This window comes from Telopea speciosissima, chromosome 5 (assembly GCF_018873765.1).
Source record: "Telopea speciosissima isolate NSW1024214 ecotype Mountain lineage chromosome 5, Tspe_v1, whole genome shotgun sequence".
In the NCBI taxonomy this organism is placed as follows: Eukaryota; Viridiplantae; Streptophyta; class Magnoliopsida; order Proteales; family Proteaceae; genus Telopea; species Telopea speciosissima.
The window spans coordinates 44,248,047-44,262,896 of NC_057920.1; the positions used below are offsets into that span (position 1 = coordinate 44,248,047).

Consider the following 14,850-nt stretch of genomic DNA (forward strand, 5'->3'; position numbering starts at 1 on the left):
TGTAAGCACTTAGGCTTTTATAGCTTGCCGAACTCTGCCACAAAGAGATTCGTCTCCTGACATTCTGGTAGGGAACATGAGTGATGTCAAAAAGCTTGGAGAAGTAACCCCATACTTTAGTAGCCGTACCACCATACAACAGACAATGGTTCGTCATCTCCAGTTGAGGGCTCCCACAGCAGTTGTATTTAGAAGCCAGGGGTTTGCCAATCGACACCAAAGCCTCGTCAGTGGGGATCTTTCCATTAAGGAGCTGCCAAGAAAAGAAAGCCACCTTCAATGGAATTGATTGGTTCCAAATCCACTTCTCGTAGGTAATCATGGGGGAAGTGCTCTGAATCTCATTCCAGACTGATTTACTGGAGAAGCAACCATCACTAGAGGGTGTCCACACCAGGACATCCTCACTACTCGATAGGGCAAAACCTCCCAGAGCAATGCGGTCTCTAACTGCAGCCGAATCAATGTGCTCTAAAATGTCCTGCCGCCAAACACCATTCTCCCCCAACACTTCCTTGACACACAACTCCGTGTCCACGTTAAGGCCATTGTCAACATAATCAATTAGTGGGCCAGCTCCCGTCCAGTTGTCAAGCCAGAAAGTGATCCTGCCAAAGCCGAGCAGCCACCGAGACCTCTCCAGCAAGAAACCCTTGAAAGCTAGAGTATTACGCCAAGTTTTCGAGCCCACACCATGTCGATCCACCAAAGATACATGGAAATTCCTGAAGAACTTGGCCCTGAAAAAAGCACTCCAAAGAGACTGATCAAAGAGAACCCTCCAAAGCCCTTTGATCCTGAGAGAGAGACCAACATCCTCAAGTAGCCTGATCCCCAACCCTCCTTCAGCCAGAGGCTTGCAAACCTTCTTCCAGCACTCCCAGTGTCTCCGGTTGCCCCACTCCGAACTTCCCCATAGGAAATCAACAAAGATCCTATATAACCTTCGAACAACTGCCTTCGGCGGGTCTAGCGTTGCAAGAACATGTATGGGAATAGAAGAAAGGACATGTTTTAGGAGTGTAACACGTCCCCAGATGATAAGAGCCTTCCCTTCCAGCCTGCCACTTTGGTCCTTATTTTTTCCACAAGCCCATCAAAGAAACAAATTTTAAGCCTTCTAGAGTGCAGAGGGGCCCCCAGGTAGGTGATTGGGAGCAATTTCCTAGTAAACCCAGTAACTACCCCAACCATTTGGGCCCTAGCCATGGAGACCCTGTCCCCAAGATAAAGCAGCTCTTCTCCTTATTGACCAGCTGCCTCGAGAAGCCTTCATACCTGCCAATAAATCCAATTACTTGCTTAAGCGAGCCCTTCTGGCCCCTTGTGAAGATAATGATGCCGTCTGCGAAAAGACAATGAGATATTCCTCGACACCCCCTTGGGAGCTTGTAGTAAGAAGCATGCCCCTCCTGAAAGAGATTCTTAATGCCCTTGCTCATCACCTCCTCCCCCAAGATGAAGAGTGCAGGAGACAAGGGGTCACCATGCCTGACACCCTTGGTAGAGTTGAAGAAACCGGACTGGCTGCCTCCCATCACTATAGAGAACCAGCAATTCTCCACTGTTTTCCGGATTAAGGCGATCCAGGCTTCACTAAAGCCGAACTTGGAGAGGACTAACCAAAGAAACTTCCACTCCAATTGGTCATAGGCTTTTGCCATATCCAGCTTGAGGATTACATTACCCCCGCGGGTCTTCCTATTCAAGTCCTGCATGACTTCCTGGACAATGGAGATATTATCATGTATACACCTGCTCTGCACAAAAGTGCTGTGCTCCTCTGCTACTAAAGAAGGAAGGATACCTGCCAGCCTGGAAACAATAATCTTGGCAATAACCTTGTAAGAGAAATTGCAAAGACTAATGGGACGGAGATCAGCCATTACCTCAGGGTTGTCCTTTTTGGGGATAAGCACTAGGTTGGCCGAGGTGAAGCTTTTAGGAAGTACCCCGCCTTCGAAAAAATCCACAATAGCAGCCCAAACATCCTTGCCAACCACCTCCCAGCACGCTATGTAAAAATACCCCGAGAAACCATCGGGGCTTGGAGCACTATCGCACGATAAGGTGAAAACAGCCCCCTTCACCTCTTCCAGAGAGGGAGGTAAAATAAGAGCTGAGTTCGCAGCATTCGACACCACCTTGGGAATAACTGCCAGCAACTCCTCATCAACCAAACATCCTTGAGAAGTAAAGATACTGGAGAAGTGACGTACAACCTCTACCTGTACTCCCTTTGAATCAGAAATCCACGCACCATCGCCCCCTTTTATTCTGTTCACACACGCTTGCCTTCTCCTGACATTAGCCAGAGTGAAAAAACTTCGTGTTGCTGTCCACCTCCTTTAACCATGTCACCCTGGACTTCTGTCTCCAGAAAATCTCCTCCTATAGTAGCACCCCCTCCAAGGTGCTTCTGGCCTCCACGAGGGCATCCCTGGCCTCTGTACTGCCATACCGATCTGCCTCAACGTCCACCCTGTTGACTGAATCCTCAGCATCCCTGACCCTTTGATGCACATTGCCAAAGACCTCTCTGTTCCATTTTCGAAGAGCATTGCGAAGAAATTTGAGCTTAAAAAACAGGACACTAACCATCACTAGTTTTGCCCACTGACCCTTAATAAAGTCCTGGAACGCTGGGTGCAACAACCACATCGGCTGAAATTTAAAAGCTTAGAACCCCTTGCTGCAGACCATAGAAAAAGAGAGCCAGATGGGCGCATGATCGGAGCAGGTCCGATTAAGGTGAGTGACCTCACACCTAGGAAAGACCCCCACCCAAGCAGTGTTCACAAGAAAGCGATCCAGACTGGCAAGAACCCTCCCTGCCCCTGTTTGGTTATTCGACCAAGTAAACATATTGCCACAATAGCCCGCATCAATAAGACCATCACTGCTCACAAAACTGCCAAACTCCTCCAGAGACAAGGAGCAAGCCAGTCTACCCTCTGCCTTTTGAAAAGGGGCCACAACAGCGTTGAAATCCCGACCCACCGACCATGGCAGAGAGTTTGACCTGGAAAAGAGTTCAAGCCTCTTCCACACCTCCCTCCTCTCCGCCGCCGAGCACATCCCCTGAATAAAGGTAATAGCAAAAGAAACTACACTGGTATCCACACATTCCAGTGTAACAAACTGGAGATGCTCCTCCACTACCCTAACTTGCAACTAAGTCTTCCAAAACATCCAAATCCGGTCCACCACGTGTATTGAATCCATCGTAATCCGTCTTATAACCTTATGCGTGTTGGAAACATGCTTTTTAGGTTCAGCAATAGCAACCATGTCAACCTTGTGTAGGATAATTAAGGTTTTTAAATGCCTAGAGGTAGGTTTGTTCCCGATACCCCAAGCATTCCAAAATAAGCAACTCATTTGGAACCGTTTGGGGCTGTTTCCAATGATCTCATCGATCTCGTGACACGACGAAGGGATACCTCTCTGACAGGCCTCCCCCTCTTGGATTTCATGAATTTCGTCCTGTTGTACACCTGGACAGCATTAAAGGAGCTAGCCCGAGGTGGAGTCCTCTTCCTTTCCCGAACACTTGCCGGCACCGGTGTCCCCACCATCCTTGTCAACAGTTCTTCGAATGCGCTCAGCAATGGAAGCATTGAACTCCTTAAGGTTCTCTACATCTCCTTGATCTGACACATGGAGGTCGTCCAAGGCTCTCAAAGGCTCATCACGGTTCTCAAAAAAAGGCTGGACATCATCTTCTAAGGACTGCGAACAGTCCACCAGAGCATTGCCAACAACGCCCATTGCGCCAACAGCTCCATTCACCTCCAATCCTGTCGCATCATGCGCCACCAACACAGCTGTCGTGGCGACAACTGATGCCTCCGACGTTGCAGTACCACCTCCCGTCTCCAAGCACAGGAGCTCACCTTCTTACGGAGAACGAGTGGCCACTCCATCCATTGTCCCCACTAGTGCACCACCTGCGTCATTAAGATGGGCGATACCCTCACCTGACAATCGGTACCCTGCCCTTCACGTGGCCTCGTCGATTGTTGCACCGCTGGTCTCCAGCGTCCCCCCATTCTTGCAAAGCCCTGTCGTCCTGCTGGTTGACGTTGTTGGGTCACACCGTTAACACCACCCCTCGAGGACCCCTCACCCCTGGGAATGAAGACCCCTCGCGATTCTTGCTGCCATCATCACCACCCTGCCCCGTGACACCCAAGCCAGCGTTAGCAAGGCCATCGCTCCCTGCCACTGCACCTCTAGGCACGATAGGCCTTTTCTGCAACTTTCTATAAACCTCCTGAGAATGACCCAGCTTCGAGCAAGCATCGCAGTAAGAGGGAAGCCCTTTGTAGACAACCCTTTAGTAAAAACCTTCTGAGCCACATCCAATCCACACCTTCGATGGCAGCACTGTTCTAAGGTCCACCTCCACTCAGAATTGAGCCTCAACAGTACGAGTGCAATTGGCTGTGGCGCCATGCATTTTCAGAAAGTTCTCTATCGTCCCTGCGATCGACACCAGAAAGTTCCCCTGATAGAAATTGACTGGCAGCCCTGGTAGAGCGACCCACACTGGTGCAAAGGGGGATTCCCACCTTGAGACAAATCCTGAGGTCCACTTCATGAATCTCAATAGGTAACCCTGGACATGAACCTGCGCTTTCATCCAAACCTTAACATAGTCTTCTACGGCTGTAAAACAAAGGAGGACGTGCCTGGGGTCCAAGGTAGAAACGAGTACATCCACTTGCAGAAACAGAGTCTTTCGAAGATGCTCCTTGATTTCAAACAGGGATGGCCGGCCATGACTGCACTTTGCAATCAGAGTAGTCGAGAAAGCAGTCTTCGATAACGATACCTCCTCCTTGGAGAACATTGCTGGTTGTCCAAAAAATGACGATGGCTTCTTGACTTCTATCGCGACTGGTGTAGCGCTTAACGACTTTGCCACGACAGCAGCAAACGAGGCCCTACCATCGTCAACCCCACATGAATTAGGGGGGGCACTCCTCCCGAGGTGGAGGAGCAGCCAAGACCTAACACCCATGTGAAGAGCAGATCCTAACGTGCGCCACCAGAGCTAATCGTGCGCCACGAATGATGATTATCAGCCCCATCTGACCACTCAAACCCTAAATATCCACATAATTCCCTTGTCAAAAACCTAACCCTAACCCAACCAAACTTGCTGCCAATTCCAGTTAACAAGCCGTCAGGCTTGGGCCCAATAAACTTTAACAAGATCTTCATTGGAAGACTTCCCTACATCAACTTACCTTAACCCTACGATCAAACCCTAGACCCTACTAAACCCTAACCCTAATTTAACCAAAATCACCTATTTTGACCTAACCGAATTACTATTCAGATTAGATCTGGGTTATTTGGCTTCTAGTTGGATCCCTTCCAATTAAGGACTACATTAGTTTGCCAGCACATTTTGTTGGAGATAGTTATGATTAATTTTCCATAATATTGATCCCATCTATGATTTGAGAGTTGACCATCTAGCCTGATAAAACCATGGAACCTTAGAAGAGATAACTACCATCACAAGAGCAGATGAGTCTGTCTCAACCCAAAGTCTTTTGATGTGCTTGCTCTTGGTCATTCCTATCCCACTGACAAAGGCTTCAAACTTTGCATGGTAGTTTGTTTGTACACCCAGAAAACTGGAAAAACACCATAATGGAACACCAATCGAGTTGCAAAAAATCCCACCAGAACTCGCTCTTCCTGGATTGCCTGGCGAGCATCCATCTATATTAAGCTTATACTATTGGATGGGTGGCTTGCATCCAATAACCTCAAGAATCCTGTAAGCGTTAGGGAGGCTATTTAGGAGACCAAAGAACCAAAGAATCTGCATATCCTCAAATGAACGGGAGGAAAGAGAATCCATGAGAATCGCTACCTCACGAATACCTTCCACTATAGTGTAGCAAAGATACTTGGCATTAGCAGCACAAATTCTCGGGAAAACTCTGCGATTATCGTCATTTATAAAACTTCTTTTTGTTTCTCTCTTTTCATGGATTCCACTTTGCTGCTCCAGTGCATATCACGGTAACTTACATAGGACGTGACCCTTCTCCCTTGAGGGACTGTTAGGCCATTGAGAAAACTGAGTCATCCATTTCCAGGCATGGAACTAAATTTTAGTCAAATTGACCGAAATCTCCGAGTTGACTTGGTTCTGTGCTTGGCTGAATCGAAACCTAGGGTTTCAACCTAGGGAGGCCCAAGGTCGAAGTCTAGAAACGAGATCCGGCACGACTCAGTCAGAAACCAGGTCCAAAACTGAGATATCGATCCTTGCTTCCAGGCCTAGTCATATGAACCCCATGTAGCTTGAGATTTTCCTGATTTCCTAAGCTATCCTCTTTCCTCGTACTTTCATTTTTCATTTTCCGATTCTCATTTTTCTCATCTCATTTCTTCTTTTTTATCCTTCATTCCCCTTACTTTTGTTTCCCTTTGCGAGGACCTCAATTTTCCCTACTTTATTTTGACAAGGATCCATGTAGCTGACCCTATAAGTAGAGAACACAAATCTAGTTGTAGGACAGTCTACGACCAGCTATGATGTATGGTGCGGAATGTTGGGCAGTTAAGAAGCATCATATGGATAAATTCAGTGTAGCGGAGATGAGGCTGTTACGATGGATGAGTGGCAAAACTACGAAGGATAAATTAAGGAATGGCCATATTAGAGCTGGTTTGAGAGTAGCTCCCGTTACATAAGCTATGAGAAAGTCATTTGAGGTGGCATGGCCATGTTCAATGGAATCAGGTCTCACCCATGGGGTGACCCAGATGTTTGAACCCAATTCAAGGTCATAAACCCTGAGGTGGTGCCACATGGCACCTAATACCCATCTCTAGCAAAGTACCTAAAACCAGAAGGGGAGGAGGGCTAAAAAAGGAAAGAAAAATTAAAACAGCACAAAACCCTAAACCTAAAAAAGAATATAAAAAGAAAAGAACCTCATCCAAAAGGGGGAGGTCGGTCATTCTCAGAAAAAGGGTTTTAAACAAAAAAGAAAGAGAGAAAAAGGGAAGTGGGGGCAGACATTCTCGCAGAAAAGAAGGGAAAAAGAGAGAGAGGGAGCACTCGGGAGGGGGTGGCTTTACTGGGAGGCTGGGACCTTGCCGAGCCAAGGGGAACTGCCGCACCGATTCCTTTCATCTCCTTCTTTATTTTGTTCTTTCTTTATCCTTTAACCCTAATCTGGATCTGCAATAGTCGAACCCATCTTCTTCCATTTTTTCCATCCGTTTCCTGTTTCCCATCTTCAAACCCCATAATCAACTCCCCACTTCCTCTCTATTTCAAAAACCATTTTCCAAAAGCCTCTTCCTACCTCCACCGAACACCCTTCTCCCATCTTATTCCCATAATCCGAAACCCATGTTCTTCCCACTTTCCAGAACCCACCAATTGAAACCTTCAACGTCACCTTCATTTCATAATCTAACCCACCATCTCCATTTTCCCTCATTTAACCCTCCTGAAACCACCGTTCCTGCCCCATTTGTAAACTATTCTTCTTCTGATTTCCTAAAGCCGACACCCAGATAACCTATTTCCTTATTCCCCTTCTCTCCTCGAATTCTCCTCTATCTGAAACCCCCAACTCCCAGTCTCGGTTCTGGAGTGCTGAAGTTATGAATTAATTGGATCAGAAGATCTTAGAGGAGGTTGTTGGTCGACTAAGGGAATTAATCAAGCTCAGTTTCAGTCCTCAATGTCAGAGCCAACAGGAGGAGTCAACGGTCATTCTGTGAATCGTTGCTGTTGCATTCTTTTACTCTATTGTCATTCCATTTTTTATTTGTTTATCTTTTTCATAAATGGTCTGTAATAATTCCCACCCCCTGTTACCTTGATCGGCTGTCCATCGAGCCGCCCAATTCGTGATCTCCCTTCACCAAAATTTGTCACATATTCGCCGGTCTTCTCAGGTGTGAAACTTCAACCTTTGCGGCCATTATCTCAGGTAACTGTCACCACTGCTATTGTTCTATTTCGTTTCTGTTCTACCCATTTCGTATCTGTTTGAGTGCTCATGTCTGCTGCTATGTCTGTCACATGATCCCATCCTTTGATTCTTGATATGTTTTGGTCAGAGTCTAATCATGTTTCCCTTTCCCTTTGATTTTTTTTTTAAGTATGTGATCCAATGCTTCTGTTCCATGATTGATTCTATTCGTCTTTATGTTATAGATGAGCATGAACAAGATTTCATATTATGTTGGATCATTTGAAAACCCAAATTTACTTGATACTCATTAATGATCATTTGATATTTTCGCCTGTATTAAGGTTTTGGATGGGGGAAAGAACATTTCCGATTGTTCGGTTTCTTTTGAATGGAACAAGTCCTTAGATATGGGTTTGCCGTGATCACTGGTTCATGAACAGTGTTGATTTTTTTGGGGCTGTGTATGATCTTTGGTTCATAGGATTGGGTTGATTGTGGTCTATGGTTTGATTCAACCTTTGGTTGCCATACATCTGTTATTGGGTCAATTTATTTGGACTCAAACTTGGCTTTAATTTATTTAAATTCGTTAACAATCGGTTTCGGTTTGAATGAGAGTATTGGGCCAAATCAGATTTGGTTGTTAACCCTTGGTCCACATCGGATTTGATTGTTCATCTTTGGCTCACATTAGGTCGGAACCTTAGAACAAAGGGAGGATGGATATGGTCGAACCATGAGTTGCTGCAGGGACCGATTCTGATCTTTGAGTTGTGTGAGGCCCATTATAATGAAAAATCACGGGCTAGGATTGTGGGGTTGGTCCAGTCTTGGATCCCCATGGTTGTTATGTCTTCAGGCTAGCCAAGTATATGGATGATGAGGTTTGTCCGTTAGCTGGATTTGACTTGTGTAGACTTGTTGGGTTTCTTTTCTTCTTTTACAAACTCAATTAATCAGATTTGAGAGTCTCTAAAGGGTCATGGGCGTGAATGAGCTTAATGTTTAGCTTTAGCCAATGTTAGGTTTGAGCAAGGCCTTGATATTAGGCTTTATTTGGTTTTGTAATTAAATCTGATTTGAGATTGGTTAACTATCAGCCCATGGGTAGATTGGACTCGGATTATTTAGATTTCATTTGGGCTTTAGACCATAATAGAATTATGGGATGTATTTTGGATTTAGAGATTCGGCCTAGTGGCTTCAATTCAGTTCGGGCATTGTCCATCGGTCAAGATTAGGTCGTGTGTGGAGAGGCCATAACCCACACTTGGGCTTGAGTGCATGTTACCGTCAAAAGTGGAACCCCGAGATTGCATCATTTGGTGCCTATTGGCTGGCCCTTTGGCCGATAGAGTTAGGACATGTGAGAGGGAGATCGCCCACCAACGGCCCGAGTTGAAATATGCTACTTATTGGGATCCTTTGGGACATAGATGCATGGTCTTTAGGACGGGATTTGGCTAGTCCGTCATCTAGCCCGTGGATGCTTAGGGTGTTGCTTTTCGTTCAAGATCATAATGTGATGCCAAGTATCATTAAATTTTCGATTGATATTGTAGAATGCAATGCTCCACGTTCCATACTCTATGCTCCATGATCCATGACCCATGCTTAATGTAATCTCATATGTTTAGCATAATTTGTTTGATTTCTCTAGTATAGATAATTACCTCCATGCCATGTTTAATTTGATGTTCCATGTTTTACACTTTAGATCAGGATAACTTAGACATATGGCTTAGGTTGCACACTTTGGTATATAGATGCCAAGTCCTAGGTGCTTAGTCTTAGGATGACTTAGATTTAGAAGAATTGGTTCAAGATTTTTTGCAAGTTTATTTTAACAATGGTCTAAAGAGGGATGACCGGTTTCAGCCGGGTGGACTGGGTACCTAACACCTTCCCAGTCCGTAACCTGACACTTATCCAATGACCTGGGTAGATCATGGCCTTTTCCATTGAGAGTCATTAGTCTCTCCCCTTCAGTGGGAGACATTTACGGGTGTGGCGGCTCCTATTTTACCTAGTTACCCTCTTATGAGGGGATCAGGGTACTGCTTTAGGGTTTACCTGCGAGATCCGGTTTGTACGAGAACAAACCCCCTTGCGGGGTGTGCCGGGTGAGATTTTCATCCATTGTACTTACAATAGCTTAGGCCTTGTATCAAATATGACCTCGAATAGAGCTGATTGGAAGGCAAGGATCCATGTGGCCGTCCCCATTTAGTCGGGATAAGGCTGAATAGTTGTTGTACAGATCTAACTACTCTTTGTATAAATACTGATGAGTATATTTGTATACTGATAAGAATTGCTACTGACTTGCTCATCACCATGTATGTCCGTACAGTGGAGTTCAATCAGCAGTTATGACCAGCACGACTGTTGAGGTCGTAGTTCCTCAGACATTGTTGAGCAACATTTATGGGAAGAATAATAGTAACTTGAATAAAATCAGACAGGTTGTGGATCATGGGACATTATTTGTGTCAAATTTTCAGTAATTTCTCTCTCTGGTTTTTATTTGATGTTTGATCTTGGTTCATTGGTATTTTTACAGATATCAGGTGCTAAGGTGGATGTCCAAGATCCCAGGCCTGGTGCTACTGAAGGAGTTGTAGTTGTATCTGGGACACCTGATCAGACTCGTGCAGTCCAGAGCCTTATCCAAGCTTTCATCTTTTATGGACAGGCCACTCCTTGATTATCTGTCTTCATAGCTGAAAAATCTTGTAAGGGTATGTGGCAAAGGAAAATGTGGGACTTGCATATTTCATCTTCTTCCTTTTCTGTCTTTCTTTAATTTATAATCTTAAGAAAAACAAGCCTCTGGAACTTGAAAGAATACATAACTCTTCTCAAAATCAACCTTCACGTACAAGTTGGTTTCTTGGTTGATGCCTTACCGATGATTTGTGCAGGTTCTGAAAGTAATTTTTGGTGTCACCTTCTGAATTGTCAGTTCTCATCTCATCGCATCGGTTCTTATCCCAGTTTTGGATGGTCAGTAATGTCCGTGATGTGTAGATTACAAGGAAACTCTCTCTTCCAAATCATCCCCTATTAGTATTGTAATGTTAAAATGTTCAGTTAATTTTGTTTTCTTCAAGATGTAAACAGCCCCAGGGGTGGCAAAATTTTTATTAGATACCCTTAATTTAGTTTCTTTGTGAAGTTCTTGGAGGGACAATTCAGAATCTGAATACAAATATTTTGTTCTGTTTTTCCTTTTTTCAACAGTAATTCTTTGTAATTGACTTGAAGGTGGAGATCTTGAGTCTGCTTTACATTGTTTAGATGTGTTGACCGGTGAAAGTTCTGGAGAGGATTGTGCCAGCCATTACTGGAGAATAATTCCAACCAGGTAATCTTTAGAGTATTGATTCATATTTATATCATCTTGTAGTGAATGTTTACTGTTGGCTCCTTGTGATAAAAAAAAAAAGGGCGTACACTGCACGAGGGTCCCACCACTGCGGGGTCTGGGGAGGGTCATAATGTACGCAGTCTTATCCCTGCTTCGTGTAGAGGCTGTTTTCCAACTTGAACCTGTGAACATTAGGCCGCAATGGAGCAGCCTTACCTGTTGGCTCCTTATGGTTAGGTGTAAAATGTTGTAATGTTAAATATTTTAATAAAAGACCAATACCATAACAGAACATACGTACATTTTTTGTTAGTAGTTCACTAGTAGTTGAAAAATGAAGTAAAATGTTTGCTTTGTCATACTTCTTAACGAGAATCTAAGTAATTTTCTTGAAAATTTTGTTACCATATTCAGTAATTTTTTATTTTGAGAATTATTGCTGGTATTACCTAGAGTTTGTTTTTGATAATAAAAACAAATATATATTAAGAAAGAGCACTATCTACAATGTCTCCATTTAAAACAAATTGTTGCCTTGTTCTGGCAAAATGAATCAAAAAGTTAGTGAGAGTCAGTTGGATAGTGTCCTAATTATATGATAGAGGAATTCCTTAGCTAGTATCAGAAATCTTCAAAAGTTGTGGAACTACATACCAAAGGCCAGGGAATTTTTAGAACAGGTACAAGATCTAGCAGTCCTTTATTCAAGCACCAAATCTCCTTAATCTTCATATTAAGATTTATAGTATGGTCAAGACCGTTTGATAAACTTATAATCATCGGCTCCAAAAACTGACCTGTGTCCAAAAAAGTTGCAGCGATCAAAACATATTCTAACAGAATATAGGAAGACCACCTTACTCTATCTAGGACTGAGTTAGAAGTTCCTGCGTAGATCAAGATAGGGTAATTTAATTTAAGTATTGATTTAAATACATCAGAAATATAATTTTCGAGATTAATCTGATCAGATACATCATTGGCAATAATTGGGGATTTGGGGGGGGGTGGGGGTTGGGTTGGGTTTGTTTTGGTTTTGGATATTGAAATCATTCAGCAGCCATTGGTAGTAGAAGTATTCCGTTCTCAGTCCCAAAGAAGGGTAGTAGAAGTGGTTTATTTTTCCTTTCAATTTACTATACTTTATATTGAGAAGGATGGAGCCATTTAATAAATGTCCATAGATAAGATGTTCATACATGGTTCTATTCAACAATATGGTAGTAAGCTGGCAGCGGCAGAGTTGATGTGTGCCATAACTAAGGGTGTCAAAACCTAGCCCGAACCGTTAAGCCTGATTGAAAAAACCTGGACCGAATCGATCCTTATTGGATTGGTTTTGGGCTAGGGTATTACAAGACCGGTTGAAAACCAGATCGCACTGGACCAACCGATAACAAATCAAACCGAATTAAACTGATAAAAAAAAAAATATTTGAGTATAAAATTATGAATAGGTGGTTTGATTATCCATTGATTTCAATATTAGTGAGCAATTTTCTGGTTGCAAGGAGAATTGTTACAAATCAATGAGCATGAGGTTATGACAAAAAGGAAATTGATTTGTAACCCTGTTTCTTCCATTGATCTCTTTGTTTACTAAACAAAATTAGTTGGCTATTAAAAAATGATTTGATAGTAGGGTTTTTTTTGTGATTTCAATATTAATTATCTTCTCAATGATTATTCATTGATTTCAATTTTAATTATCTTCCTTTTACAATTAATGATAAATAACTAAAGGGAAAATTATATTTATCACTCTTGTAGTTTGAATCTATTATGTCTACCACCCCTATAAATTAATTTATTACATCCGTACCTTTGAGTACTAGGTCTGTTAGTTTTGAAAATGAAATGGCAATTTTACCCTTTTTTTAATTTCTTATAAGAAATAAATCCACACTCCACCCCTCCCCTGTTAACGTCCATCAACCTTCAATTGCTACGCCGGCGACCACCTCTTGCTCCGGAAAGATACAGAGATTGTAAAACAAAACCTTGAAACTCAAATTAAACAAATGAAATATAAACTAAACCCACTACCCAACACAGAGAACCACTAAAAAAAGAAATAATTGCAGAGGGAAAGACCAATCCACCTTTCAGGTTAGAACATGAAAAAGCCAATAACCTGGCAGAAAGCCCCGGTGTCTGTTAGTGATAGCGGCAGGGATCCGGCGGGTTTTTGTTGGATTCGTTCATTTCTCGGCAGCGTTTTATGCTTCTGATCTCGAGTATCTTGCTGAAGTGAAACAAGTTGTGAAATCGGACGACTGACATGAAGGGATCCAGAGCTCTTGTTGCATCGGTCATTGCCGCCTCGACTGTCACTTTCTCTTACCCTAGCGACCACGACATAGGCGTTTCTCCCTATCGCGCCAATAAGGGTTCTTTCTCGAATGACCGAGGGAGTAATTGAGCAAGTCTTCAGATAAGGGGAAATTCTCTCCTAGGTTTGATGGCTTGACATTTATGAGACTTAGGTGACGGCGCATAGATAACAGAAAGCAGAAGAAGGGAGGAGAGGAGACTAAGGAGAGGGAGCAAGAGAACTTTATGAATCTTATTTCTGTTAACTTTTCTTGGATTTTTTAGCAAAAGAGATATCTATCAGGTCGAATTGACCTTTCAATTTCGATCTAAAGTTGATTCATTGTGGCGTGATTATTCTTTTTGATCCTTGTAGTTTTGATCCGAAATTTGATTTACTACCTCCACTGGTTTAGGAATACTTATTACACATCTTTAATAGAAAATGAGAAAAGTGAATCACATACGCACATTAAGTTCATCCTTCTCATTGAACAACAAAAAAAAAAAAATAAATTGCAGAGAGAAAGACCGAGCCACCTTTTAAAATTTCAGGACAAAATTCCCCTTCAATCCGCTTTCTCTCTTTCACCCTCCTCCCGTTGCAGAGGGTTTGCCTAATCTTTCCACCCTGCAATCAAGTATCAGTTAGGCTACGTTTGGTAAATGTCTGAACAAAAAAGGCATTCTTTGTTTAGAATATTTTTTTGCGTTCTTTGTTTAGAACGGTGTTCTGAGACAAAAAATGACTGTTTGGTAACGGTCTCAAGAACGCCGTTCAGAACGAAAATAGTGTTTGGTAAAACCTGTTCTTCCCTATTTGATATTAATTACAATAATACCATTTTTTTTGTCAATTATACCAAAAAAATACTTATAAAATCATTTTCTTTTATCAACCTTAGCATAAAATTAAAATATCTCATTAACATAACCAAAGTAAGTACAAAAATATTTCAAATTTCAAAGATACCATTAAAATTGAGTTCTTGAGTGGATTAATGCCATAACTGACTATGCTATGAACAGCTGAATAAAAAGGGCCTTGGTGGATTCGAACCACCATCCCCTTGGAACATGCTCATGTGCCAAGGGCTCTACCAATTTGAGCTAAAACCCATCAAGTAGAGATCCAAAACAGAAATATAACAAAAAAAATTAAAGTAGCACGAATCTCTACATGAGGAATGCAATGAGCAAAGG

The 14,850-nt window shown here is 42.8% G+C and overlaps 1 protein-coding gene across 2 annotated transcripts in view; it reads left to right on the forward strand.

Annotated features, from left to right (window-relative positions):
- Window positions 1–11,327, forward strand: part of LOC122662230 (KH domain-containing protein HEN4) — a 36,889-nt gene extending 25,562 nt beyond the window's left edge. The window contains exons 6-8 of one of the 2 annotated variants that reach the window (XM_043857807.1): window positions 10,318–10,429; window positions 10,528–10,705; window positions 11,232–11,327. In XM_043857807.1, coding sequence (XP_043713742.1) covers window positions 10,318–10,429; window positions 10,528–10,671 — 256 coding nt within the window. In that variant the 3' untranslated portion in view covers window positions 10,672–10,705; window positions 11,232–11,327. Of the gene's footprint in view, window positions 1–10,317; window positions 10,430–10,527; window positions 10,706–10,888; window positions 11,191–11,231 lie in introns of those variants that run through there. The other variant, XM_043857806.1, reaches the window with a different exon arrangement.
- Window positions 11,328–14,850: the final 3,523 nt, after the last annotated feature.